The 26,641-nt window shown below is 43.6% G+C and overlaps 2 protein-coding genes across 2 annotated transcripts; one reads left to right on the forward strand and one right to left on the reverse strand.

Annotated features, from left to right (window-relative positions):
* Positions 1 to 6,936: 6,936 nt before the first annotated feature.
* On the reverse strand, positions 6,937 to 17,958 carry tmem183a (transmembrane protein 183A). The gene is made up of 8 exons (XM_083661743.1): positions 17,782 to 17,958; positions 16,243 to 16,332; positions 15,925 to 16,095; positions 14,753 to 14,912; positions 12,684 to 12,864; positions 8,558 to 8,638; positions 8,113 to 8,271; positions 6,937 to 7,333 (listed from the first exon to the last, which is right to left on the reverse strand). Exons 1-8 carry the CDS (start codon positions 17,843 to 17,845, stop codon positions 7,148 to 7,150), a joined length of 1,092 nt encoding a protein of 363 aa, XP_083517869.1. The 5' UTR covers positions 17,846 to 17,958; the 3' UTR covers positions 6,937 to 7,147.
* A 721-nt stretch (positions 17,959 to 18,679) lies between these two features.
* LOC310799292 (E3 ubiquitin-protein ligase TRIM39-like) lies at positions 18,680 to 21,290 on the forward strand. Its single transcript, XM_083661884.1, has 2 exons — positions 18,680 to 18,817; positions 19,076 to 21,290. Exon 2 carries the CDS (start codon positions 19,085 to 19,087, stop codon positions 20,684 to 20,686), a length of 1,602 nt encoding a protein of 533 aa, XP_083518010.1. The 5' UTR covers positions 18,680 to 18,817; positions 19,076 to 19,084; the 3' UTR covers positions 20,687 to 21,290.
* The last annotated feature ends 5,351 nt before the right edge of the window (positions 21,291 to 26,641 follow it).

A 26,641-nucleotide genomic window follows, 5' to 3' on the forward strand; every position in this document is an offset into this window, starting at 1 on the left:
TGTGTGTGTGTGTGTGTGTGTGTGTGTGTGTGTGTCCTAGTGACACTGACAACAGAGAAGAATCTTCTATAAGGATGCTGTGTCATGTGTCAGCCATAAACAGCTGAGATACAAGGGATGAGGTGGACCTTCTCTCATCTAGAGCTGCAGCCCTTAGTCAATTCATCCATTAGTCTTAGTCGATCACCACAAAATTAATCGCCAACTATTTGTTATAATCGATCAATCGTTTAGACAAATAAAAAATAAAAATGTCTGTCTGTCTGTCTGTCTGTCTGCCTGTCTGTCTGTCTGTCTGTCTGTCTGTCTGCCTGTCTGTCTGTCTGTCTGATCCACAGTGGATCAGTGTGATCACCTTGATGAGCCTGTGATCATGTCCTCCTGCATCTCAACAGATTATTTTCCAGTGGTTATAATTTATAATCTGTTGTTCTGACCACGATGAGGGATTACAGTCAACCTTCCCAAATCCATATCATAATGAATCACAGTAGCTTAGTTGACTGAGATAGTAGTATAGTTCATTACTGAACTCGAGGCATACACCGATATGAAAATCAATATCAACATTGCTGCTATGGCTGATAATAATAACCGATATTTACACATGTCAAGATGATCTGTATACAAATACATTTGTAATACAATTGTGTACATAGCCTACAGAAAAACACATGTGGCCATGTTTTTCTTTATTTACAAAACATTTGGAAACGCGCATAAATCATAGATTCACCGCATTGTTTCTTCTCAATATGAACATTTTGGACGATACCGATAACCGGTTGCTGTTATTTTGCTCATCGGAGCGACACCGATATATTAAAAAATGCCTAAAATCAGCCAGCCTGTTATGATGATTATCGATAGATTGTGCATCTCTGAACTCAGCATTTTCTATTTGTGGCGAGTGACTTTATGTATTGTCGCAACAGTGTGTGCTAACATAGTCAGCATTGGATCAGCAGTCCATGGGGATGTCTAGAGCACACAACTAAGAATGAAAGTAGACAGGTGAAATTCAGAACCTAACCAGAGGCGTGGAGGGTGAGCGATCATCAGTGATGGTCTATCAGACAGAGCAGTTGACCCCTCTGCTCCTCTGGCCTTTGAACATTACTGTGGTCTCTGCAGAATGGCATGGACGATCAGAGGGGCAGGGCAGAGAGGTCAGGCAGCAGGGTCAAAGGTCAAGCGGTGTGTTGGTGCGACGTGAGGTGGTGTGTACACAATGTGACACACACTCGTTGGACAGCCTTTCGGGCCTCAGTCAGAGTGGATTGTTATGGACCCTTTTCACAGCAACTCGTTTTGAGGTGGTGGTAAAGCTAATGTAATTAATGATGGTTCCATTCCATTCAGGGTGTTCCAGGGTGCCAGGGCCCTCATTAAAGTTATTGGTTACACCTGCTTTGCCACCTCAAAACGGTTGCTGTGAAAAGGGCCTATTGGGAGGTTAAAACCAGACCTGTTGCTGAGCCGTGAGTTGAAGAGAGACAGATTGGTCAATCCACAAAGCACAGAGTCATTATGTCATGACAAGTTTCCATCATCATCATCATCATCATCATCAATAGCACTCTCATCAATCTATTCTACATAAATAAATAAAAATATCCATTGACTTTTATCAATAGTTCAGTCCTGGCTGGCACAAGGTTAGCACAAATGAGCAGGACCAGCCATAATATGAAAAAGAGACATGGTGATTGTGGAATAATATCAGTTAGAATTAGATCACATCAGTCTAAATTCACCATCGAACACAGACTGTCCTTATTGGAAAATTATATTGGATTTTCATTATGGCAGCATGAGCAATTGCGCAATAGGCATAACAAATACCTCCCTTCCCATCATCCACCCCCCCCCCCCCCCCCACACACACACACACACACACACACACACTAATACACTAATACGCACAGTATGTAAATAAAGCCCACTGTGCGGCAGAGATGGGCCGAGGGGGGGCAGTGGTGTGGCCGGTTGGTTCCGTGCAGCAGGTTCTGGTTACATAAGCAGGGTATTACAGTCACAGTTTATACATAGCAGCATACCCCAGCTGGGGTGTCGTTACTGATACAGGCTAGGCTCTGCCCGAGCGAGAGGGCCAGCAGATACACACTGTTGACAGTAAAGGACTGGACAATGACACGCTGCATGAGCACAGAGTGGTCAAATCATGTGTAAGGATATTGTATTTGGACAACCCCCCCCCCCCCCCACACACACACACACACACACACACACACTGTACTAGTTCCATCTTAAATATACTATCAACACAACACCAGAACCAACAATGAAAATCATCTCACACCATGGGGAGAAGATCTGCTCATACAGTAAGGGGATTAGTGATCTATGCTGATCCGCACATGAAAAAGTTTGGGAAGCTCGATCTGTGGTGTCGAAAACGTGAGAAGATATTAAGCAAACAGGGTAAACTTTGGTCTTGTGAAGTGCAAAAATCAGAAACCGAGACAATGCAAATTATGTCCGATGGGTATGCAATAAATATCTAGACGACTACTCCTAAAACTGCTGCTCCGACTTCTGCGCGTTTTGTCTGCCCTTAAAACGAATCTGTCAAAACAACACAACTCCTGCGTGCAAAAACGCGATGAATCGAATCCCCTAAAATGTGTGTGGGTTTTTTCCAGAGGTGGCGGTGGTGTAGCAGCAGTTGCATTTTGAGTGTTTGTGGTGAAATCGCACTTACCCGCTGTGAAGGTCAGACAGCACGAAGTAAAATAATCAGCTTCAGGAAAAGTGTGCGCGCCCAGTCCTCTGTGCGCTCTCTCTCTCTCTCTCTCTCTCTCTGACAGACAACACGGTGCGGAACTGTCAGACACGGGGTTTTTTTACGCGTATCGTCTGGTTTCACACACTGCTACGGTACACGCATCACCGCTGGCACTTCGCTGGCTAAAAGTTTTGGTTTTGTCCGTCGAGATGTGTTGTCACAACTCGGAGCGTCTGTCTGCTGCTGCGGTCACCTGTGCGCCTGTGTGCGCCGCCGTGTGCGCACCGTGACGACTCGGCCCACCAATGACAACCGCGCACCGGGTTTATGGGAGGTGTAGTTTTTCCTAAAAGACCTCAACGCACTCCGCGGGTATTTTCAGACAATGACGTGTTGCTGCCTGTTGACTGCGAATGGTCCCGTCTGTAGTCACCACCAAAATACATCCAGCAACAACACACACGAAAGGAGGAGGTAGTTTGAATGTGCAGGTTTGAATGTGGGTTATAGTGGAGAGGGGGGGTCATAAAACTAACTAGGTCCATCTTGATCTGAGAAAGGCAGCAGCAGCTGTCAGGTTTGAGTATCTTGACTTGGGCAATCTTTGATTTCTCGATCAGCCGCTGATTGTTGTCTTGACTCACTGCTAGTCTTGTTATTATAAAGCACTGATCGTTCATTGCAGGTATGCATGTGTAGACATACTTATTATAACCTCTACTTTGTTAGCCTGCCTCCTGGTTGCCTGTCAGGCTGTTGTTGGTGGTGCAGACAGGGACCAGATTCTCCAGAATTTAATGGGTTTGAAAAAAATGTTCTAAACCAGTGACTCAACCTTTTTCATATCACGGACCAAATTAGGCCCAGGGACCCCCCATTGGATTAGATGTTGTCTCCCAAATATGAGAAAACTCTTATAGTCTGACATGATTTTGACAGAATCCCATGCCTGTCTGTATTGTAGGGTATATCAGTGAAACCATGATCAAAACAGTCATTCTTCTAAATATCTGATTGTGTTTGTTAACTTCTTAAACGTTGTAAATCAAATAAGTGATGTTTAGCAATTCATCAATTTGCTGGGGACCCCCTGGAACCCCCTCAAGGTCAAGGAGGACCCCTGGTGGTTCGCAGACCACACGTTGAGAACGGTTAGTCCTATAGGTACAAATAACAAGAAGAACAAGTATAGGCCTAGGTACAAATAACAACAAGAACAAGTATAGGCCTAGGTACAAATAAGAACAAGTATAGGCCTAGGTACAAATAAGAACAAGTATAGGCCTAGGTACAAATAAGAACAAGTATAGGCCTAGGTACAAATAAGAACAAGTATAGGCCTAGGTACAAATAGCTTGTAACTCAATACAAGCTTTCATGCATGCATTGAATAAGAAGTGGTGGAGGCGGTTAGATGATCCAGTGATCCGTACAGCCAAGACATTAGGAGCAGCGTGTTCTTCCTGTTCCGTCTCACCAGATCTGTGCCAAGGTGGATAATCCCACCAATGGTCCATACAGGGTTCCCACACCACTGATCCATACAGGGTTCCCACACCTTAAACATCAAATTCAAGGTCTTTTCAGGTCCAATAGACCCTTCTCACGGGGGCCATTTTGTGTCGAGAAGCCAGGGTAAACACAGGTGCAAGCAAAACACTAATGAGGGTTTCCAACTTCCATGATTGGAATTTGGAAACCCTCATTAGTGTTTTGCTTGCACCTGTTTACCCTGGCTTCTCGACACAAAATGGCCCCCGTGAGAAGGGTCTATTCCCTCAAATTCAAGGATCTAACAGCATAGTTTGAGACACGGATCAAGGTTAATAAGTACTGTTACAACACAGAGAAAGAGGTTTGAATGTGTGAACACTTCTCAATGTCAACTGTGCTAAACCTACTATTACTAAAAGTTAAGTTAAAAAAAATAGATATCAAAAGCACGTGCCTGGTGGCCGAGCCTCTGACTTGAGCAGCCTGAAAAGACAAGCATGGAGCAATCTTCCGGGCCCACCATCTGTAAGGTGAAGGGTGGATGTTTGTTACCTAGCAGCAGAAAGGGTGGAGGGAACAGATTACACCCAGGCAAAGGAAACTACATTTGGATGTGTGGAAGATGACTTCCAACTCATGTTCAACACAGGTAAATACCCTCTCACACCACAAGAGGGAAGCACACACAAGTAAATCTCAATACTAGTATGTATAACCTGTAGCATTCGTTCCCATTCTGTAATAGAAGACAGGTATCCGTTTGAATGGGCAGTTTCGGTTTTTATTTCAGTGCAGTAAGTTTGTTTATCAGTGGAAGTCACGTCTGCTAATACTAGACCACATGCTACAACAATCGAACTGCTGCTAGCCAGAGAAATCCAGATGCCCGCTGTTTTTAGCTACCGCCAATCAAGTATTTTTATTTTTTATTCAAGTCTAAATGATCATTCAAAAGAAAAGCTGCTTTTTCCCCTTGACGATACATGAATATGTACAAACCAATTCAAGTTAAATGATGTTGTTGACTGCATCTGATGGAACAGAAACGGACAGATCGCAGTAACTCAGCTCCCCATCTGTAGCACACAATCAAGCACGTTTGATTGGCATGCCTCTACACACATTCAATACACAATAGGACTGACAACCTTAAATAGAGAGATCCAATGACAGCTATTCAAAGTGTAGAGTAGACTGAGATCCCACAGGTGGCAGTAGAGAAGCACAGGGCTCACATACTCTGCAAGGAGACCACTGAGGTCAACCAGGACCTACCTAATCCAATGAAAGTATAACTTTGCGTTCACCCCGAGGCGAAATCCCATCTACTGGCGCGTTTGCAGTGACTTTGTATGTAATCTCGTCACGCGACTTTTTCCAAAATGGCCCCGGCGTGAACGCACACTAAAGGAACAATGCTCATATCAGCAGATGAGTTGGATGATGTTTGAGGTAAATCATCTCTTTGGCCCCTTCAATCTAGAGCAAATGTCATTAATAGCTACTCACATAGAACAAGGTGAGCCTGCATCAAATTAAATACATACAAAAGACATGGTTTTAAAAGGATATTAAAACCGAGAGTCGATGCATCTTATTCAACATTCATTAGAACACAATCAAGCTATTTCAGAGTGAGCAGAAAACTAATTGAGGGAGGACAGTGAAAATGTTCCACCCTGTCAACGCATGAGTTTCCAAAAAACATTCCTGACAAGAACACAAGTTATCCATATAGGTTGTACGTGCAATTATGTTGAAGGTGTAGGAGAATTGGACTTCTAATTCTTCTTATGAAGCGGTTACCTCTTAATAGACGAGTTTCTCTCTCTATCGTGTGTTTTTAGAAGACGGTGGGCTGCTCAAGCTAAGTGCTGTCAGAGTGCTGGGTGTCCAGGTCGATCTAGGGCAAGTGGTTCCCGACCTTTTTTTGCTTGTGGCCCCACATTGAGGTCACAAAAATCAAGGGGAAAGATTGTAATTGCTCGAGTGACATCACTGGTGACATCAATTCTGACTTTAATCTCAGAATTCTGACTTTATTCTCTTCTGAGATTAAAGTCGGAATTCAGACTTTAATCTCAGAATTCAGACTCTCTTTTTCAGAATCCTGACATTGGAATTCTGACTTTAAACTCAGAATTCTGACATTAAAATTCTGACTTTAAACTCGGGACTAAAATATATTTTTCACATGTAGCCCTAATCCTCTCACATAGTTTTAAATTATGTTGTGTAAAAAATAAAAAAATAAAAAAAAATAGGAGGGAGGACCCCAAGGTTTGGAGTCACTGATCTAGGGGGTGAGTGGCGCTGTGGAAATAAACGGTTCTAGAGCAGAAACAGCAGGGTTCTCGGTGTGACGGTCTGCTGCAATGGGAACCCAGGCCCAATCCAAACGTAGACCCTCTGGACTTGTGGACTATAGCCCTCGTGGACTTCAGTCGTACGTACCGTGATGTGTTCAATGTCATCACGTCAAGTCTGCGAGGGCCAGAGACTGCGAGGCTAGAAATACTGTAAGCCGCTGATAGGCCTAAAGACAACCGCAATAAAATGCAGTCTGCTTACCTCTATGGCCTGTACTTCCTACATATTGATATTTCTGTGATGTGGTTGAATATTATTTCTGGCCTACATGATTCAAGTAACGTTTTAATCAAGTAATTGTTTTACACATTCAAAATAAGTTCTTTTTGTTTTGTTGTTTTGGCAAGTGGAAAAACTACAACGTCACGTCCGTATTGCAATCTGGTGAAGTCTGCACCCCAAGTGGACGCTGTGCACAAAGTCCACTCGAGGCCCTTTTGTAGACTGGATCAATTGTTTGAATTTGGAGCCCTCAGCACTCGCAGAAGTGTGGTGAAGTCCAGACATTTGGATTGGGCCCAAGCGGGCCGGGCTCTAGGTGCAGGGGGAGGAGGGGTACTGTGGATGCCACCAGTCCATGAGCCTCACACTGTGGACGGGATCCAGCACCACCTGGGTGCCGCCCTGCTCCCCTCTCTTTCTGCCCCGCTGGAGCGGAGAGTCCTGGAACATGAGACGGACGCGGTGGTGCCGCATGTCTGTGCTGACGTTGATTGTGAACTAAGGGGAAAGGCAGAGATGGACCAACAGGTTAGGAGAGGAGAAGAAACAAGTACAGATCCTGGACAGGCCCCTCGGCACCTCGACCAAATTTGGCGTTGACAACATCATAATCTAAAAAAGTAGATGTCACATACTCACATTACTGTTCCGGCTGTTACATGATTATTACATGAATGTTGACAAAACTATTTTGACTAAGTAGCATACAACATGCAATTTCATCATCATAGTCTTTATCATTTGTAGCTTCCCCTACTCTTCAATCCTAAACAGCTATACAGACATGGTCATTGATGATATCTGGACTTCACAAAGTGTTGTGATTATTGGATAATCAGTCATCAAGTTATGACAATTTAGATGACAGGCTCTCACAAATACACAAATGTATCTCTTCAAAACGACAGTACCGGTAGATGTCAACCTTTTAACAAATTGTAATGAGATAGGTCTGTTGATGCTACATTTAAAAAATGGTGGTGGTGATCAGTCAAACGGTTTAGGAGATGATGTTAAAACTTTTTTTTTAACTTTCAAAATTTCTCAAAAACTTTCCAGGGAGACATTGAGGGTTCTGGAGGCAAATTTGTAGAGCACGGTCAGCTGAACACGTGTAGATTTTTCTTTTGTGAAAATCTGACTTATGGTGTAAGAAAAAGAAAAGACAAAATAGAAGACCTAGCCTAACACAAGTAAGCTACTTGGTAACAGTTGTAAAAAATTGGTCACCAAAACCAAAACAGAGTTAGAGCTAAATCCAGAGTTAAAGTACGAACCATGCTGAGGGTCATACCCATGACCCCAGGGGAGAAGTCGATGAAGTTGAGGGTGGTGACCTGGAGCAGGTAGCAGTCAGAGTCAGGGTTAGTGTGGACCTCTTTGTACTGCCTGGGCGTGCACAGGAACCTGGCACTGCCGTTCTTACTGGGGCCCTCCTGAGAGGGAGGTCAACACACACAACACACACACACACACACACACACACACACACACACACACACACACACACACACACACACACACACACACACACACACACACACACACACACACACACACACACACAGTTATAGCAACAGTGGGCACTATACTATCAGCAACCGAAGGTCGCTATTATTACCAGTATGGAAACATGTTGAGGTAAATAGTGCCAACTTTCCCTAACTATCAAATCAAACTGAAAAGCTTTGATCTGTGGAAAGACATGTGGTTGACTTTTACCTGCTTTATAAACTTAAAGTTGAACTCCCACATGGCCTCTGGACGAGTTCCTGTCACTTTTTTGATCCCAAACAGCAAACACTGCAACAGGAGAAATGCAGCATACAAAATACATTATAATGTATTGTAAATACATTTTTTTTTTTTTATCATAATTCAAACAAGACACTTCCTGTCCCAAGGGGAAAAGTCGCATATTTCAGCATTAATCTTAATAGGATCAGAGGCCGGGTGCACAAAGCATCTTAAGTTTCCTCCTGAAGTAAGGTTTGATTTCTCCTTAGCTGAGGGACTTACATCCTTAACTCATTGAGTGCCAGCCACTTTTGGAGAACGGACGCTCCCAGTGCCAGAGTTTCAGAGCGTTTTCAGGGATTTCTCGAGGCCCACAGAATATTGTGTGATATTACTATGTAAACACCGAACACGCCCAAAGAACGATGAGACTCTCTTCTATCATCAGCAAAAAAAGTTTATTGATATCATTTTCCGTTCTTTAGTTATCAGCCGGAGAAGATAGGTTGATTTCAGCAAAAACAGACGTTTCCATCTAGAAGCTGAGATAATCAGCCTTTTGTGAAATGAAGCATTTCAAGCAAATCACTGACTCTGAAGCTAATATTTTCTGACCTGAAACATCTGAACAGTAATTTCCTTCAATAAACAGCACCCCCACCCCCCTCAACTCCAAACTCCTCCTCCGTGGGAGTGTCTCTGGTGGCTCTGCTGCGTGTGTCAGGCGAGTCTCTGCTGCCTGCTATGGCAGGCTCTGCTGCCTGCGGATCCACGTTCGGATGGCGGCCGCTCGTCGGGGGAGTCTGGATCGGGCTCGCTGAGTTCGTCTGCGTTTCTGGGGTTTCGGTTGTGAGCTGGGATGAAGCTGCGTCCGATTCTAGGCTTTCTGCTGCGCGTTTCAAAGTGCGCTGCACCCAGTCTATTTTCGGAGCGCTCCGCCTTGTGCGCCGGCTCCCAGCGCGACACTGAAAAGCCAAACCATTCTCATGAGAATGGTTTGGCTTTGGTTTTATTTTCTGGCGGCTAATCGTGTGGAGAAACTATACAGCAGAGACAGAGGGGCTCATTTGTGGGAGCGGATTGGCTGCTGTTCGCAGCTAACGTTGGCTCCAGCCAGAGCAATCTGTGCCGCTCTGGCTCATGCATCGGTTTCTCTTTCATCACGGCTTTTTCTGCTGTTTTTCCTCAACTTTCTCTAATCTGGAGAGCACTGTCGCCACCTAATGGGTCCGTAAAATAGGTTATACACCTTCAATAGCTACAATATTTTTTACAGGAGATGCATGAGGCTTTGATCCACGTCCCACCGTCAAAAAACGCATTTGACGCCGATCGACGTCATTGGCACTCTACGTTACTATTCGATTTGACGCCGATCGACGTCATTGGCACTCAATGAGTTAAAAGGTTTCCTTGAGTAAGGAAAAACTTGCATTTACTGCATTGAAAGAGATTTTACAGTGGTAAACTTCTACACCTTCCATGAGACCGTTTGTTTACTTGCACTTGTGCTGGTGATACCCGTTATCGTCTCACAAAGTTGACCTATAGAATATATTGTTAAAAGAAATGTCAGAATTCAAGAAGACCACTGGAAGAGCAAGTGAGAGGTTTGACAAAGCTACATTAGCTTTGTCGCTAATGTTAGCTTTCAGTTGCATTTTGACAGTTGGCTAACAGACTCTGCACAGTTGTGACAGACCTTCCAGCTTTAATGTCTATTGATTTTCTTAATTCATCACCATAAACTCAGTCATGTTGCGGTTAAGATAAAGTCAGAGGTACCTTAGGTTGTTGTTGTTTTGTCCTTACTTGGATTGCTAAGGTCTTCTGTGGTACGACTCAATTTTAAGGAACTCCGTAAACTTTAAGGCTTAAAGGGATAGTTCGGATTTTTTGACGTGGGGCTGTATGAGGTACTTATCGATAGTTAGTGGGCTACCCACAATAGAATGCATCCAGCGCACTTCGGGTTAGGAGCATCGGCGCAGCTCTGAGAGGGAGACAGAGCTCTCTGCTTCTGTGAATGGAGGCCATGATCAAAAACGTAATTTAAAAAAAGAGTGGTTCTCAAAATGCGGTCGGGGGACCCCCAGGGGTCCTTGAAGGGGTCTCAGGCAATATATTTTTTTTTACTATAATTACATTCATTAAGTAACACAATGACAGAATGTATGACTATGGTATTTTGGTATTGGGTTTCATATTTTCTGTAATAAAACCCTGGGCCCTGGGACAAAATCCGGTCAAATGGGGGCCCGTGGTCTGATTGGTGTCAGTTTAGGGGGTCCTTGACGTGAGAAGGTTTGAGAACCACTGACCTAAAAGATGGCTCACCTAAACAGATCACATGACTACATGCACGCTATATTTTGACCATTTTCAGCGCTTGACTTTGCCGTCAAACAGCTCTTTCATTCGCTGATGATGAAGAGCGACACGGTGGAGACAAAGCACTCCCTGTAAGTGTGGAGTTGTAAGTGTGCGGTCTCTCACTGCAGCCTATGCCATAGATGTAGCCTACAGTATGTGGGGATGCATTAGAAATGTTGACTGTAGCGTTACTCGAAATGAAACAGAAAATAAAAACATTTCTTTACTGGTTACATGGGAACAGCAAACGTGGAAGCGAGCGCTGTATTACGCCACGGATGAGGCTACCTGGGATCAGAAAGAGCTGATACTATCACGTATCAGACCATGGGGCGGCTGTGGCCGATGTGGCTCAGGAGGTAGAGCGGCTCGTCCGCTAATTACTTTGGATAAAAAGAGGTCGGTGGTTCGATCCCCGTCTCCGCCAGTCTGCATGTCGAAGGGTCCTTGGGCAAGATGCTGGACGCCAAATTGCTCGCAATGGCTGCGCCAGCACCCTGTGTTGAATCTTTATTTACGTCAAAGACTCAGACCAGTGATGGACAGGCCATGGGGGAGGAGCCGTCTGCCTGTCACTCGACTAACCACTGCCACTGATTGGTCGAAATGCTCCTCAGCTGTGCATGCAGCAGATGTTCTCCCGACAGCACAGCACAGAGGGACCAAGCAACTGGACACTTTATGCCCCAATCTATATTGTTCCAACGGCCCTTTCAGTGTTTAGAGTGTATTTTTAATAGGGAATAATAAAACGTCATTATTTTTAAACACAAGACTGGGTTCCACCTGCTGAGTATTCGCACATTACACCTCTGCGTGGCAGCTTGCCACCATCGTGAATGTACCTACTCATTGTAAAGCACTTTGGATAAAAAGCGCTATATACACTAAATGCAGGCCATTTTACCATTAACTGAGACCAAGATAAGGTGCAAATCTTAAATACTCGAGTGAACATTTTAAGGAGAGACCTTAAGGAGAAGACTTAAGGGTGTTTTGTGCAACCAATTTTATTTTAAGGAAACCTTAAAGGAACACTCCGCCCATTTTCAACCAGCTTTGTATCATTAGAACATCAGTAGTATATCAGAAAACTGTAAACGGTTTTGAAGTCTGTCATTTAATTTGACAGTTATTGAGTGTTAAAGTGTGGACCAGTGACATCACTGGTCCACACTAACTCAAATTAATAACTCATTAACTCAAATCAACTCTCAATAACTGTCAAACTACTCATCATTCATCTAGTTTGACAGTTATTGAGAGTTGATTTGAGTTAATGAGTTATTAATTTGAGTTAGTGTGGACCAGTGATGTCACTGGTCCACACTTTAACACTCAATAACTGTCAAATTAAATGACAGACTTCAAAACAGTTTACAGTTTTCTGATATACTACTGATGTTCTAATGATACAAAGCTGGTTGAAAATGGGCGGAGTTTTCCTTTAACTCGGACTTTGAGCAAAATCTTTACCTAAGGTGCTTTGTGCAACCGGCTCCAGAAATACATGTAGACCCAATTTTACCATAACCATAAAATAAAAACAAAAACCGTAAGAATCTTCAAAACCAAAATATGGCAGTTTAAATATGGGCTTCTTATACATATTTTGCTGTGAGATACAAATCAGATGTGTCTCTAGTAAAAAATTAAATAAATAAAATAAGATACTTAAGCCCCCTATACCAGATGTTTTGACTACACATCACATTGACCATGCATTCAGTCTGTTGACCTTGGAGTTGAGCAGGGTTGTGGGCGTAGATTCTGGCAGGGCGGGGATTTTGGAGACACGCAAACTGAATGGCTCGTACAGATGGAAGAGGGAGCGAATCACACAGGCCCGCAGACAGCGCATCCTGTCAATGGAGTCAGGCTGCAGACGAAACGGCAGATGGGTGTCCATGTTGTAGTGCCTGTGGAGGAGACAGATTGAAAGATGAAGGATAAAGAAACGGATAAATATACAATACTATACTATTTACCGTAAATTCCGGACTATAAGCCGCGGCTTTTTTCCCGTTTTTTGGGCTTTTTTGGCCCCTGCGGCTTATATAACGGTGCGGCTTATCTGTGGATTTTTTCCAAAAAAAAAAAAAAATCTCTCTTTTTTAGCACTCTTTCTAACTATAAATCCACTTCTGTTTTAATTTCCTCTCTTGCCCTCTTTTCACCACACCGCGGACACTGTGTGCACTGTAAAAAACAACACAGGTGGTGTTGTGTTATGTTGTTTTGTTGAAATGTTAATAAATGGGAGCTTCCTCAAACAGCCATCTCTTTCCCGACAATCCCCTCTGTGCATGAACCCTTACATATGGTAATTAAACATTAAAACACAAAAACACAAAAAAAAAAAAAAAAAAAAAAAAAACATTAAAACACCCGCGGCTTATAGTCCGGTGCGGCTTATATATGTAAAAAACAGTCAACTTTGCAGGTGCGGCTTATACACCGGTGCGCCTTATAGTCCGGAATTTATGGTACTTTGTTTATGGAACTGTAGGCAAGACATTTTCTACTGTGAATGGACAGGTTCCTGCATTTGACAAATAAATACATTTGTATGGCTCAAAATGAAAAACTGATTATAATGGACCAACATCGCTTAATGACATGGAGGGGGCGGGGGGGGTATAATATTTTACTTTAAAATGAATACTCATTCATGAATCTATGTCAAAGATGCAAAGTCATGGAGAGTGAAAAGGGTGACAGATCTACCAGGGCAGACACAAAACCACTAAAAAATCATTAATTTAAGCGTCCTATTTTGGGATGCAAAAGGTGACTAGTTTGCATCCCTGCGTTACATATCCATAACTGATACCCTAAACCTCTCCCCGAGTCAGGCTTTGAGTGAAACCTACAAGCTGAGGTATGATGGTGGTGGTGGGCAAAGGTTTTTGGCAGGTCCACTAGTCAATCATTCAGTCATCCATGTATTCCACACTCAAACAAATGACTGGCATCATTATCACTGCTTTCTAGGGGTGGGGGGGGAATCGATACACCATAGTATCGTGATATTTTGCCTGACGATACTGTATCGATATTTTAAAAAATAATAATAATAATAATAAAAAAATTGCAGGCCAGGCCATGCCAGGCCACCGGGCATCTGCCCGAAGCGCCCGATGTTGCAGTCCCGCCTGCAGTGGCGTATTGAGTCCAGAGACGCTTAATAATGTAGCCTATGTGTGGGGCAAAAACAAAACATAACCAAAAAACACTGCATGTTTTACTTCCGGTGAGGTCAAGGAAAAGGAGTTAAACAATATATCGAAATATCGCAATATCCCAATACTATCGTATCGTGACTCAAGTATCGTTTTAGTATCGTATCGTGGGCATCTGGTGATTCCCACCCCTACTCTTTCACTCCATTGTTTCAGAACATCTTAGATTAAACAACGCTGGGCCCTTAAAGGAGCTATGTGATCTTGGAGAAAGACTGAGTCAACACGGTTCTCATTTTCCCAGGTCAACAAATACTGACACTTTGGGTTGGAGGACGGTCCAGCGCACCAACCCCAAAATACCTGGGAGAATGAGAACCGCGTTGACTCAATCTTTCTCCAAAATCACATGTAGTACCTTTATAAGGACTTCCAAGTGGTGTGGCACTATATTGCCATTGCAGATTGAGCCTTGAAGCGAAGGCGATACCTCTTAAAATAGGCCAAGAAGAAGAATGCAACTGCTGGATTGACCTCATGCGACTATGTTGGTGGGAAGACAAAAGGAAAACTGTACTGTCAAACAGAAAGGCCAACAGACAAGAGAGGGCTGGCCAGAACCCACCTCCTGTAGAGCCGCGTCCAGAAGGCTGCGGTGCAGGTGACAGTCCAGGCATTTCTGCAGATTAGGGAAAATCTGCACACATCCTCAGGCCGAATATAGGAGGACAGCACCAACCAAATATCCACCGGATACTCTCCCCCTTCACTGCTCTCACTGCTCGCTGCAAAGACCAACATACAAACATCAGAGCCAGTGCCACCTTATAAAACAAATGTGTCAAGAGGAATGGTTTGAACAAACAATGGGCCTTTTTCACAGCAGCCGTTTTGTCTCTAATAGGGTAAACAGGGTAAACACAGGTGCAACCAAAAAATGAATGAGGGACCCAGCACTGGGACACCTAAATGGATAGGAAGTTTGAAACCCTCATTAAATATTTGTTCGTTATTGTCTAAAATTTTGACATTTAGACAAACATTTGGCTCTCGAGTCAAAAGGTTGAGAACTACTGGTCTAGGTAGTAGACGAATATGACAAAATTACAATTAGGGATGCACCAATTGCAAATTTCTGGGTCGCTACTGATTTGTTGTTGTTATTTATTCCCCCTTTTGTGACAGGGAAACAAAAAAATCTTCATTATAAAGAAATAACTCAACTATTTTATTGAGCACAAATTCAATCATACAAATTGAATTATGAAACTAACAACTTTTAATATAACATTTTTCCACGTGCCAAAGATTCTTGTTTGAAAAATAACTTTCAAAAGTTAAAAACAAAAAAAATGCTATACAACTACTTACTCAATGTCGAATGTCTCAGATTACCAACAGCGCTTAGCACTGGGGAAGGTGTTATGTTGAAAAACCCGGCCGGAGGTGTTGTCGTATAGTGCTTGGTTTTATCTTTTTACAGACTACTATGGCTTTCACACAGCGTTTTATTTTGAAAGTAACGGCCGGAGGTGATGTGAAGTTGTCGTCGCTAGCTTGACGCTGCAGCATGATCCGAGCTCAGTGCAGCCAGAACGCAGAATGAAACGGAAGAAAGTGTCTTCCTCCATCATGGACCAGCTTTTCCAACACCTGCTCTGTGTTTATTGACATACACATGGATTGTGTTGTTGATATGGAAATGGCCAATTTATTGCGCACATCCGCTAATTGGATGACTAGGATATGCACTGGGATGAACCAAGTGCATATCCTAAAAGATGTGCTGAACAATACCTTTTCTTCTCTTGTTTTTCTTCCTGCGGGCCACTTTAGTTTCATTTCCTCCATCTTCTTCATGGTCTAGGTCATCACTGCTCTCCAAGGCATCTTCTGTAACGCTTATTGCAGATGAGAGGACCTCCTGTACGGCACCCTGAGATGCTTCCAGGCCGCAGAGTAACTTCACTGAAACACAGTTTAAGCACCTGGATCACCTTTCAACACAGAGCTGAATAACCCTTTCATATCAGTCCACTGCCATCTACAAGGAAAAGGCAGACTGAAGAGAGGGACTTAAGAAACTGCAATGTGGTGTTAAAATTTTCATTTTACCTTCTTTTTCAACTGCATTCGCAACAGCCTTTTTCACCCGTCCAGACTTCACAACGGCTGGATCAGCATTGGCATAATCAGCAACTGTCACTAGGAAAAATAAGACAAAAATATGATGATTGATTAGGCTATATGGAGCTATCATCATCACTTCACCTGCAATCGTTTGTCTGCCAGTTGAGAGTGAAAAATTACTTGACTTTTTTGTGAAAGTCTTAAATTATGAAAACAAGGAGTCATGTAGTAAAACTTGAAGCAACTACGAGCAAGATTTTTGATTGTTATTAAACAGTCTAAATTGAATATTGATGGCGATGCCTCACATCTTACCAATCATCCGATCTACTATGAATCACCTCATTCAATGGAAAGGAATTGCTTCAAAATGTCCCCATTCTCTGGGGTGGAGTTGTACAATCTCTACAACCCAGTTTCTCTGGGGTTGTAGAGATTACTTGCAAAACCCCATTTAATGTCCAGCTTGAACAGGTTACCTTAAACACCCCATTCAATGGACAGCTTGCACAGTTTACCAGAAAAAGCCAATTTAATGGATAAACCTGGGGTGGGCCCCAGGACCCTGTGGAGGTCCTGGGGTCGCTTTGGAGGGTCTGCGGGCCGAAGGGAGGGTCGGAGACCACTTCAGGGGGTCTCGGGGGTCGCCTCCGGAGACCCCTCCAAGCCTCTCCCATGCCTAATCATAACCAAGACCCTAACCTCTCCCACCCCTAACCTCTCCCACCCCCATGCCTAAACCTAACCTCTCCCACCCCTAACCTCTCCCATCCCCCATGCCTAAACCTAAGGACACAGGGGTCCAAGCAGACCCTCCCCATGCCTGCAGAGGTGGGCAGGGTGGTCGAGAGAAGAGCCCATGGAGAATCCTATCCATTAAATTAGGTTTTGCAAGTAATCTGTACAACCCCCGAATCCTATCCAATAAATGGGGTTTTGCAAGTCATCTCTACAAGCCCAGGGAAACTGGGTTGTAGAGATTGTACAACTCCATCCCAGAGAATGGGGACATTTTGAAACAATTCCTTTCCATTGAATGAGGTGATTCATAGTAGCATTTTGGTAAACAAACGTCACTCTGTTTACATTTTAAAAACTGCGACAGTTCACACAACTTTAACACGACATGCATATATTATTATACATCAAACTCTTGAGCTACTACTTCTGCTCTCACTCAGAATGTCAAAATATAAGCCAATACAACAGATACTGTTTAACAGTGTGCCATACGGGCCGAGAGTCTGCAGGTTTTAATTTGAGCCCAACACTAGCTAGTAGTTATAAACTAACGTTACCAGCTAATTTAACGTTAACTGATTAACACAGCTTCAAACAGAGAGGAAGAACTAAATAATAATTTCACCCTGTGTGGTCTTTGGTTGGATTGAAAACTGCAGAGATGACTCGGCCCTGGCACAGGCACAACTGCCCATCCTGCCCTGACCTAGTTCACTTCCATGGCAGCTGCAGCACCAGTAGGCGGGCTAGCTTGCTGGCTAACCTAACGTTAGCATTTCTCACCTGATTCTGAACAGACGTCCCCGGCCTTAAACTTCAGCCGTTTTCGGTTCCCTTTCTTGGGCATGACGATATCAACGATCTGTGGGCACTTAACGGGGCTGTGAGTCCTGCCATGTCTCTATGACAAGCAGAGGTAAAGAGAAAAAGAGAAAATTGACAGAGAAGTTGAAAAATGTTCCTCCAGGATCTTCAGCCATCATGGAATGACGTAACGTTGCAAGACGTAATGACGTAACGTGGCACACGCAAACATGCGCGCGCACGCACGCACGCACGCACGCACGCACGCACACACACACACACACACACACACACACACACACACACACACACACACACACACACACACACACATACATTTCACAATTTTTGATTTTATATGATGTGTTTGGGGGCATATTAAATTCGCTGCAGAGTGACATAAATACAGCAGACCAAATTATCTTTTTACAAAACATGAACTTCCTTTTAACTGCAAGTAGAGGCGGAGCAACACTGGAGAGACAGGAGCAAAGAGTATTGAAGGCAAGGGCTGATATATATTTTTAGACAACAGCGCCGCCATTCTGGCCTGAAAAAAAACAAACTTATTGGCTAATAGGACAACAGCAAAGAAAGATGACAGCTAATCAGAGCAATAGGTCCGTATTTTCACCTCCTGCTAGCTGCGCCGTGCCAACAATTTCTACCGCTTCAGGCTGCACACTCAGTTTCTTTTTTTGATCAATAATTCACAATTTTCGTACCCAGGAAGCACTGGAAAGAATCCCACAGTCATAGGCGTCTCCTCTAGGCCAAAATGGCGGACTTGCTGCGTGTGTTGTGCAATGGAACAATGAATTAGTTCTCAACTCTTATGAATATAAGTTCTTTGACAGGAGTGTTTCAACGTCATATTCCTGAAGTGAAACTCAAGAGTGAGAGCAATGCTGCAGTCGATCAATCTTCTTTCTTTCTCTCGAAAGATAAATACATCATCTGATAAATAGTTCATCTGGCCTTCTCAACAATACAGCAGAGTCTTAGACATACACAGGTGAGTAGGCTACAGCAGATCATTTACTGTTTAAACACAGAGCATGTGACACATAATTGAGCTGTATCCAGATGGGATGTTTTCCTGTTTTCATTTTGCACTGATACGTGTCAAATTACGTTTCCAACGAAGTGCAGTTTAACTACATAACTCAAAATTACTTTTGATAATATTCCAGTAATCTATCTTTGATATGTTTCAATATGAATATTCAAGAATGATGTGTTACAGTATTGCTGTTTCACACTTTCACTTTAGGTCTCAGATATGTCTGCTGCCAGCTGGCTCCTCTCTGAAGAGCAGTTCCTGTGCTCCATCTGTCTGGATGTGTTCACTGATCCAGTCTCCACACCATGTGGACACAACTTCTGCATGAGCTGTATCACTCAGCACTGGGATGTTAGTGTCCAGTGCAAGTGTCCCATGTGTAAAGAGGTTTTTGACAGAAGACCTCTGCTGCGGGTCAATACTTTCATATCTGAGATGGCTACTCAGTTCAGGAAGTCAGCTCAGATGAAAGCCAGCAGCTGCCCAGACCAACAAAGTGCCAAACCAGGAGAAGTTCCCTGTGACGTCTGCACTGGGACCAAACGGAAGGCCCAGAAGTCCTGCCTGGTGTGTCTGGCCTCCTACTGTGAGACTCACCTGGAGCCTCACCAGAGAATCAAAAGCCTCAAACGACATAAGCTGATGGATCCTGTGGAGAACCTGGAGGACAGGATGTGTAAAGAGCATGATGGACCGCTACAGCTGTTCTGCAAGACGGACCAGATGTGTGTGTGTCTGGTCTGCACTGAGTCAGACCACATGTCACATCACTTTGTACCTCTCAAAGAAGAATATGAAGAAAAGAAGGCTGAGCTGGGGAGGACAGGGGGTGGACTTCAGCAGATGATCCAGGAGAGACAACAGAAGATTCAGGAGATCAAACACTCAGTAGAGCTCAGCAAGGAAGATGCAGACAGAGAGATAGCAGACAGTGTGCAGGTCTTCACCGCTCTGATGCAGTCTGTGGAGAGAGGCCAGGCTGAGCTCATTGAGACGATTGGAGAGAAGCAGAAAACAACAGAGAAACAGGCTGAAGGCTTCATCAAAGAGCTGGAACAGGAGATCTCTGAGCTGATGAAGAGAACCGCTGAGGTGGAGCAGCTCTCACGCACCGAAGACTACCTCCACCTCCTCCAAAGCTTCCCATCCCTGAACACTCCTCCACACACCAAGGACTGGACAGAGGTCGGTGTCCATCGCTCATCATATGAGGGGACTGTGAGGAGAGCTGTGGAGAAGCTGCGTGCTGATATTGAGCTGAAGAGGGTCCAGCAGTATGCAGTGAATGTAACTCTGGATCCTGAAACAGCATATCCCCATCTCATCCTATCTGATGATGGGAAACAAGTAAAACATGGTGATGTAAAGAAGAATCTTCCAGACAACCCAGAGAGATTTTCTGTTTGTTCATGTGTCTTAGGAAAGCAGAGCTTCTCCTCAGGAAGATTTTACTATGAGGTTCAGGTTAAAGGAAATACTCATTGGGATTTAGGAGTGGCCAGAAAGTCGATCAACAGGAAGGGAAATATCACACTGGAACCAGAGGATGGCTTCTGGACTATATGGTTGAGGAATGGAAATGAGTACGAAGCTCTTGCTGGCCCTGCTGTCCTCCTCTCTCTGAAGACGAAGCCTCAGAAGGTGGGGGTGTTTGTGGATTATGAGGAGGGTCTGCTCTCCTTTTATGACGTAGATGCTGCAGCTCTTATCTACTCATATACTGGCTGCACCTTCACTGAGAAACTCTACCCATACTTTGGTCCTGAAGATGAAAACTCCACCACCCCTCTGATCATCTCTCCTGTCAATCACACAGATTAGACTATTCGTGTATTTTTTCTCAGGATTCATTGTCATTTAAGATAACACATTTACACATACTTTTTTCCAGGTCTGTTATAGTCATTCTAACGTTTAACTTTTTTTTTTTAATAAAACAGAAAAAAACACTTAAGACTTGTCAGCACATCTGAAGATTAATTTGTTCTCTCAGTGGAGCTCTCCACTGAGAGAATTACCATAGACAAACTCGCTGTTGGTGGGAAAAAAAAAGCCCAGTACCTACTAATGTAACTTTCCTCTTTACCTTTCTTCTTGGCAAAATGATTCCGTTTTATAATGAAAAACAAAACAAAAGCAATGTTAAAGTTAAAGAAACGTTAAACTCCAAAGTCCGGTTAATATGGTAAATTCTGTATTTTTCTGCATGCTGCTTTTCTTTTGTATGGTACAGTGTTACTACTTGTTGCAGCAAACACATGGACCATAAAAACTTAAATGAATCTAATCACTTTGGCAGGAGTGTGAAAAAGACCAATTTTCCAGTTTCATTGTAACATGTCCAAGTGAAGAAGTAAAAAAGTTGTTACTGTGATAGCAGTGTGTAGCATTTTATTTCTACACTATACAATTAGTAATGGTTTTTTGTGTGCCTTTTTTTTGGTGGGGGGGATTTTGCAATCTACTGTATCTTTCTCACATTAAAATAATTTACTAAAACACATAAAGTAATAGAGCTTGTATGGTTACATGACTTATTTTCCTGCATAGGTTACTTAAATAGTTTAATATTTGACTGATATAAAAGCTTGAAAAAATTCATGTCGTCACTTTAGGCATATACAGTACATGTACACATACCGTGTGTAATATATATATATATACACACACACATTTCAGATGATTTTTGTACAAGCTCAAAACATATTCAGAAGTATATATGAGGTGTATTTTTGCAGTATGGGCAAATACTGAAAAAAACCACCAAATAGACAAAACTATCAACACTATCCTTTAGTGCCGCCAACTTGCAGTCAGCATGGCTCCAGCTGCAGACAGCATCTGTGGAAACGGAAAAAATTACCCGGTTTAAAAGCATCATTACTGAAATTCTGACATGACAGCTGCTGCATCTGTTAAGTCATTGCCACCAAATCTTAAGAGAAGGGATTTTCTTTAACCATGGCAAAGTGCAGAACATATTTACACATTCAAAGTCACAAAGTCAGAAAACAGCCAGTAATGGGGAGGGAGAGAAAGCGTTACTGCCACACTGCGGCCTTATGCTGCCACCCAGGGAAGGGACCCCCTGGATGAGAGACCGTCTCTTCCAACCATCTCCACTTCACTGATACACAAGTTTGACAGTTGAGTGTCACGCAGCGTCTCTGTGGAGGTGATGTGAGCCGTCGAGAGGGCTTTCAGAGAACCATGGCCAGCCAGCCGGCGATCATGGCCATGCCACCCACGGGAGCTATCTTGCGCAGGCCGGGGTCCCCCGTCAGGGCCTGGTGGTACAGAGAGCCACAGAACATCCCCATGCCCACTATACCAGGAGGGTGCCAGCGTGCACAGAGGAGGGGGAGGGGACAGTATGATTGAGAAAAAGTATTTTGTGATGAAAAGAAAAACAGAGAAAGATACATTTTTCAAGAGCAAAACACAATCACATGAGGCATTGGTTTTCAAAGCAGGGTCCGGGGACCCCCAGAGGTCCTTGAGCGCGTTTTGGGGGGTCCCCAGCAAAAAGGGGAATATTTTCACTATTAATTCCATCCATAAGTAACACAATGACATAATGTATGACTGTTTTGGTCATGGGTTTCATGCACTTTAATAAAACATCTAAAAGGCAAAAATCTGATCAGATGGGGGACCTTGGGACAAAATCTGATAGGGGTCAGGATGTTTCGCGATGTGAAAATGTTTCAGAATCAGAACCACTGGTCTACGGCAAAACACTGACTTTACTGACTGGGGTGTGACCAGAATGCAACACGGTTGAAAGTCTCAACCCATAGAGAGCGTAGCAGTGCAACAACAGTTCAGACTCTGTCTAATGTGATTTAGTGTTGATTGCAAACATGGAGGATGCAGGTACATGACATGCTCTCAGAGAGAACAGAGCACACAGTTTTAACACAGTTTAATGATCTGGCCCAAGATACATAGCACCCACTACCAGGGCTATTTCTGCACCGATGTCACTGAAATTAACTTTTTCGCTCGCCTGCCAGCGGCTAGTAACACCAATGTACCTGCTGGTAGAACAAAATGTACCTGCCCAGTTTTTACCTGCCAAAATAATTAATTTACACTGCTCACAGAAATATGTCACCCGGCCCGTTTTCACTTCTATTTTGTGTGCAGAATCAGCTACTGTGTGTTACTTTAAAACTTCACACTCCCCATATACAATGTTTTTCTTTCTTTCTTTTTTCCTCTGGTCTTCATTCTGTCTTCTTGGTGCCTAACAGGCAGCCACTCAGGAGCCTGTTTGATACAGCGCTTTGACTTGATTCGCTCACTATCAGAGAGAGCGTATGGTGGCCAAAAGGACACAGGCAAAGACCAAATATTAGTCAATGAAAAGGCTTCTTGATTTAAGCATCAAAGACTAATTTTGCTGGTATTTGGCACTTGGTGGGTGCCAATTTCAGACTCTGAATGCAAGACATGTTCAATTTGCTGTGACCACCAAACCATTGAAGATGACTGAAAAGGCGGCATAGGAGCATCCTGTGTGATTTATACAGCTTAGAGGAATATGGATTCACAGAGGAAGGACAGGAGGGAAACGATGTAAATTCACCATCAGACTATATCACGTTTAAAAATAAACCATTACAAAATCTCAAAATTAGGCTCAAAACCAAACCCCAATCTTAAAATTGTGTACCGGTCTTTTCAAAGATCTACTGTAATGACAACTATTGAAATATATGGAATGGCTTGATGATTTGAGAGAACTAGTTTGCACCCTGTTGACTTCCACAAGCATGGCTGTGAATCGCCAACAGGAGGCTGGTGGCAACAACATGTCTGATGAACACCTTATAAAAGGGCACTCAGCAATAAACAGGACAGCCTTGGGGGACAACTTTTAATTTGAAAATTGACTATTTTACTACAATAATGATCTGAAATACATTCCAGATACCACTCTTTGGTAATCATCAGGGTCGCTTTTGAAACCTGGAAGTAGAGGTATGGAATAGGGATGGACTATGTGTAACCCTAACACCAGATATTGCTCTTTGACATTCTTCAGACTACACAAAATACATAAAAGGTCCTCCCCCCCATAAGTTCTGTCTGGAGACATTTCTTTCTTTCTGACTAAAAAAAAAGTGGGGGATATACTGTAAAACTCCCCCAAACTACTGACTGACAATGAAAACTGACAGAATCCAAATTTAACAAGAAGCTACTAACCTGTAAACAGTTTGCGCAAATGCGGCTGTCGTCCACTCCGTCAGAAGTGCGTTGCCGTGGTTTTAACCTCGGGTCCTTTGCATTTACTATTTATCTTGAAAAAACTAAAAGAAAAAAAAGAAAAAAATTGCTTAGTTTCCACAATATGGTTGTTGTCTTACATCCCTGCACTACACCACTTCAATCAAGATTTACAGTACGCCCAGAAAAGATGTGAATCCACGAAATTTAGAGTGTTCTCCCGTTGAGTTACTGTTTAGAGAGGCTGATTATAGGGGCCCGCGCTACCGCAGCTGACCACTGCGAGGCGCATTCTGTTTCCAAAAATGGCTGGAGTGTCGTCTCTTTCCTTCTATGCTCTTTGTGTGAGAGGCAGCAACGTGCCGCAAGGCATCTAGTCTGCCGGGAAGCTATTAGAAGAAGAAGGTGGGTCGATCAAGCTGCCGCAGCTTTGTTCTGGTTACCTTGTTGCTTTTCTTCCAAATTCCATAGTTTACAGCTATACCTAATGACCAACAGAAGGCGGTGTATGGATTATATATAATCACGAATATATAAACTTGAGACGAGGCTCGTTTAGCACTGAGAGGAAGAAGAAGCTCATCTTTCTTATGGACTCAGATGAATGGTTTAGCTAATGCTAGTTAGCTGTGAAGCTATTGAGCTAACGTTTATCGGAGCTTTCAAAAACAACATTTGTGAGTAAATCGTTCAGGAGGAAAACGTCCTGTGTCACTGTATGGACATTTCTAATGACCAAATACAAAACCTGACAGCGTTGGTGAACTAGCGACTAACTGCGGCCGTTGAAGAGATATTTAGGCTGTTTGAAAGAAGATAGCAGACTCCTTTATCGCAAGCTTCTTCGACTGAGTCCAGATCTTCGATCTTCCCACTCCACTGAGTTGACTGCTTCTGAAGAAGGAAATGGAGTGTAAGGAGGTAACAATTCACTCCGATATCAGGCCAGAATCTTCTTGTTCAAAAAAGAATGAGCAACGAATGCTGCTGGACACTGTTTTAAATCCTGTAGTGCGGTTACACAGAGTAGCCATACCTCCAGATTTCCAGCAGCTGTTGGTCATTAAAGAAGAAGTTCCCCCTGAGCTGCAGGAGTGGAGCCCCAGTCTGGACCAGGAGGACCCAGAGCCCCCAGACATTAAAGAGGAGCAGGAGGAACTCTGGATCAAGCAAGAGGGAGAGCAGCTTCAGGAGGACCCAGAGCCCCCACACATTAAAGAGGAACAGGAGGAACTCTGGATCAAGCAGGAGGGAGAGCAGCTTCAGGAGGACCCAGAGCCCCCAGACATTAAAGAGGAGCAGGAGGAACTCTGGATCAGTCAGGAGGGAGAGCAGCTTCAGGAGGACCCAGAGCCCCCAGACATTAAAGAGGAACAGGAGGAACTCTGGATCAAGCAGGAGGGAGAGCAGCTTCAGGAGGACCCAGAGCCCACACACATTAAAGAGGAACGCTGGAGCAGTCAGGAGGGAGAGCAGCTTCAGGAGGACCCAGAGCCCCCACACATTAAAGAGGAACAGGAGGAACTCTGGATCAAGCAGGAGGGAGAGCAGCTTCAGGAGGACCCAGAGCCCCCACACATTAAAGAGGAGCAGGAGGAACTCTGGATCAAGCAGGAGGGAGAGCAGCTTCAGGAGGACCCAGAGCCCCCACACATTAAAGAGGAACAGGAGGAACTCTGGAGCAGTCAGGAGGGAAAGCAGCCTCAAGGGCTGGAGGAGGCAGATATCACCAAGTTCCAATTCCATGCTGTTCCTGTGAAGAGTGAAGATGAGGAAGAGAAACCTCAGTCCTCACAGCTTCATCAAAGCCAAACTGAGGAGAACAGAGAGGCAGAGCCTCTAGCCAGCAGCTCAACTGAACAGATGAAAACAGAAGCTGATGGAAAGGACTGTGGAGTATCAGAACCAGCTAGTAATTCACAACCAACTAGTGATGATGACAAGACTAAAGACTCTTCTGAGACTGAAGACAGTGATGATGATGAATGGATGAAAACTAGTGAACCTCAGTCAGGTTCATACTGGCAGAAAAACAATGAAGTTCTTGGGAAGATGCACTTCAGATGCTCAGTTTGTGGTGAAAGATTTGCTAATGAAGCACACTTGAAGACACACATGATAGTCCACCAAGGTGAGAATTTTTTTAATTGCTCAGTCTGTGGTAAAGGTTTTGGTCGTAATGGAGACTGGAAGAGACACATGATAGTCCACACAGGAAAGAATTGCTCCGTCTGTGGTAAAGGTTTTGGTCAAAAAGGACATTTGAAGAAACACATGATAGTCCACACAGGAGAGAAACAATTTATTTGCTCAGTCTGTGGTAAAGGTTTTGGTGAAAAGGGATCCTTGAAGAGACACATGATAGTCCACACAGGAGATAAACAATTCAATTGCTCAGTCTGTGGTAAAGGTTTTTGGCAGATAGGAAACCTGGAGAGACACATGATAGTCCACACAGGAGAGAAACAATTTATTTGCTCAGTCTGTGGTAAAGGTTTTTGGCAGATAGGAAACCTGGAGAGACACATGATAGTCCACACA

This window comes from Poromitra crassiceps (assembly GCF_964638095.1).
Source record: "Poromitra crassiceps genome assembly, chromosome: 27".
Classification (NCBI taxonomy): Eukaryota; Metazoa; Chordata; class Actinopteri; order Beryciformes; family Melamphaidae; genus Poromitra; species Poromitra crassiceps.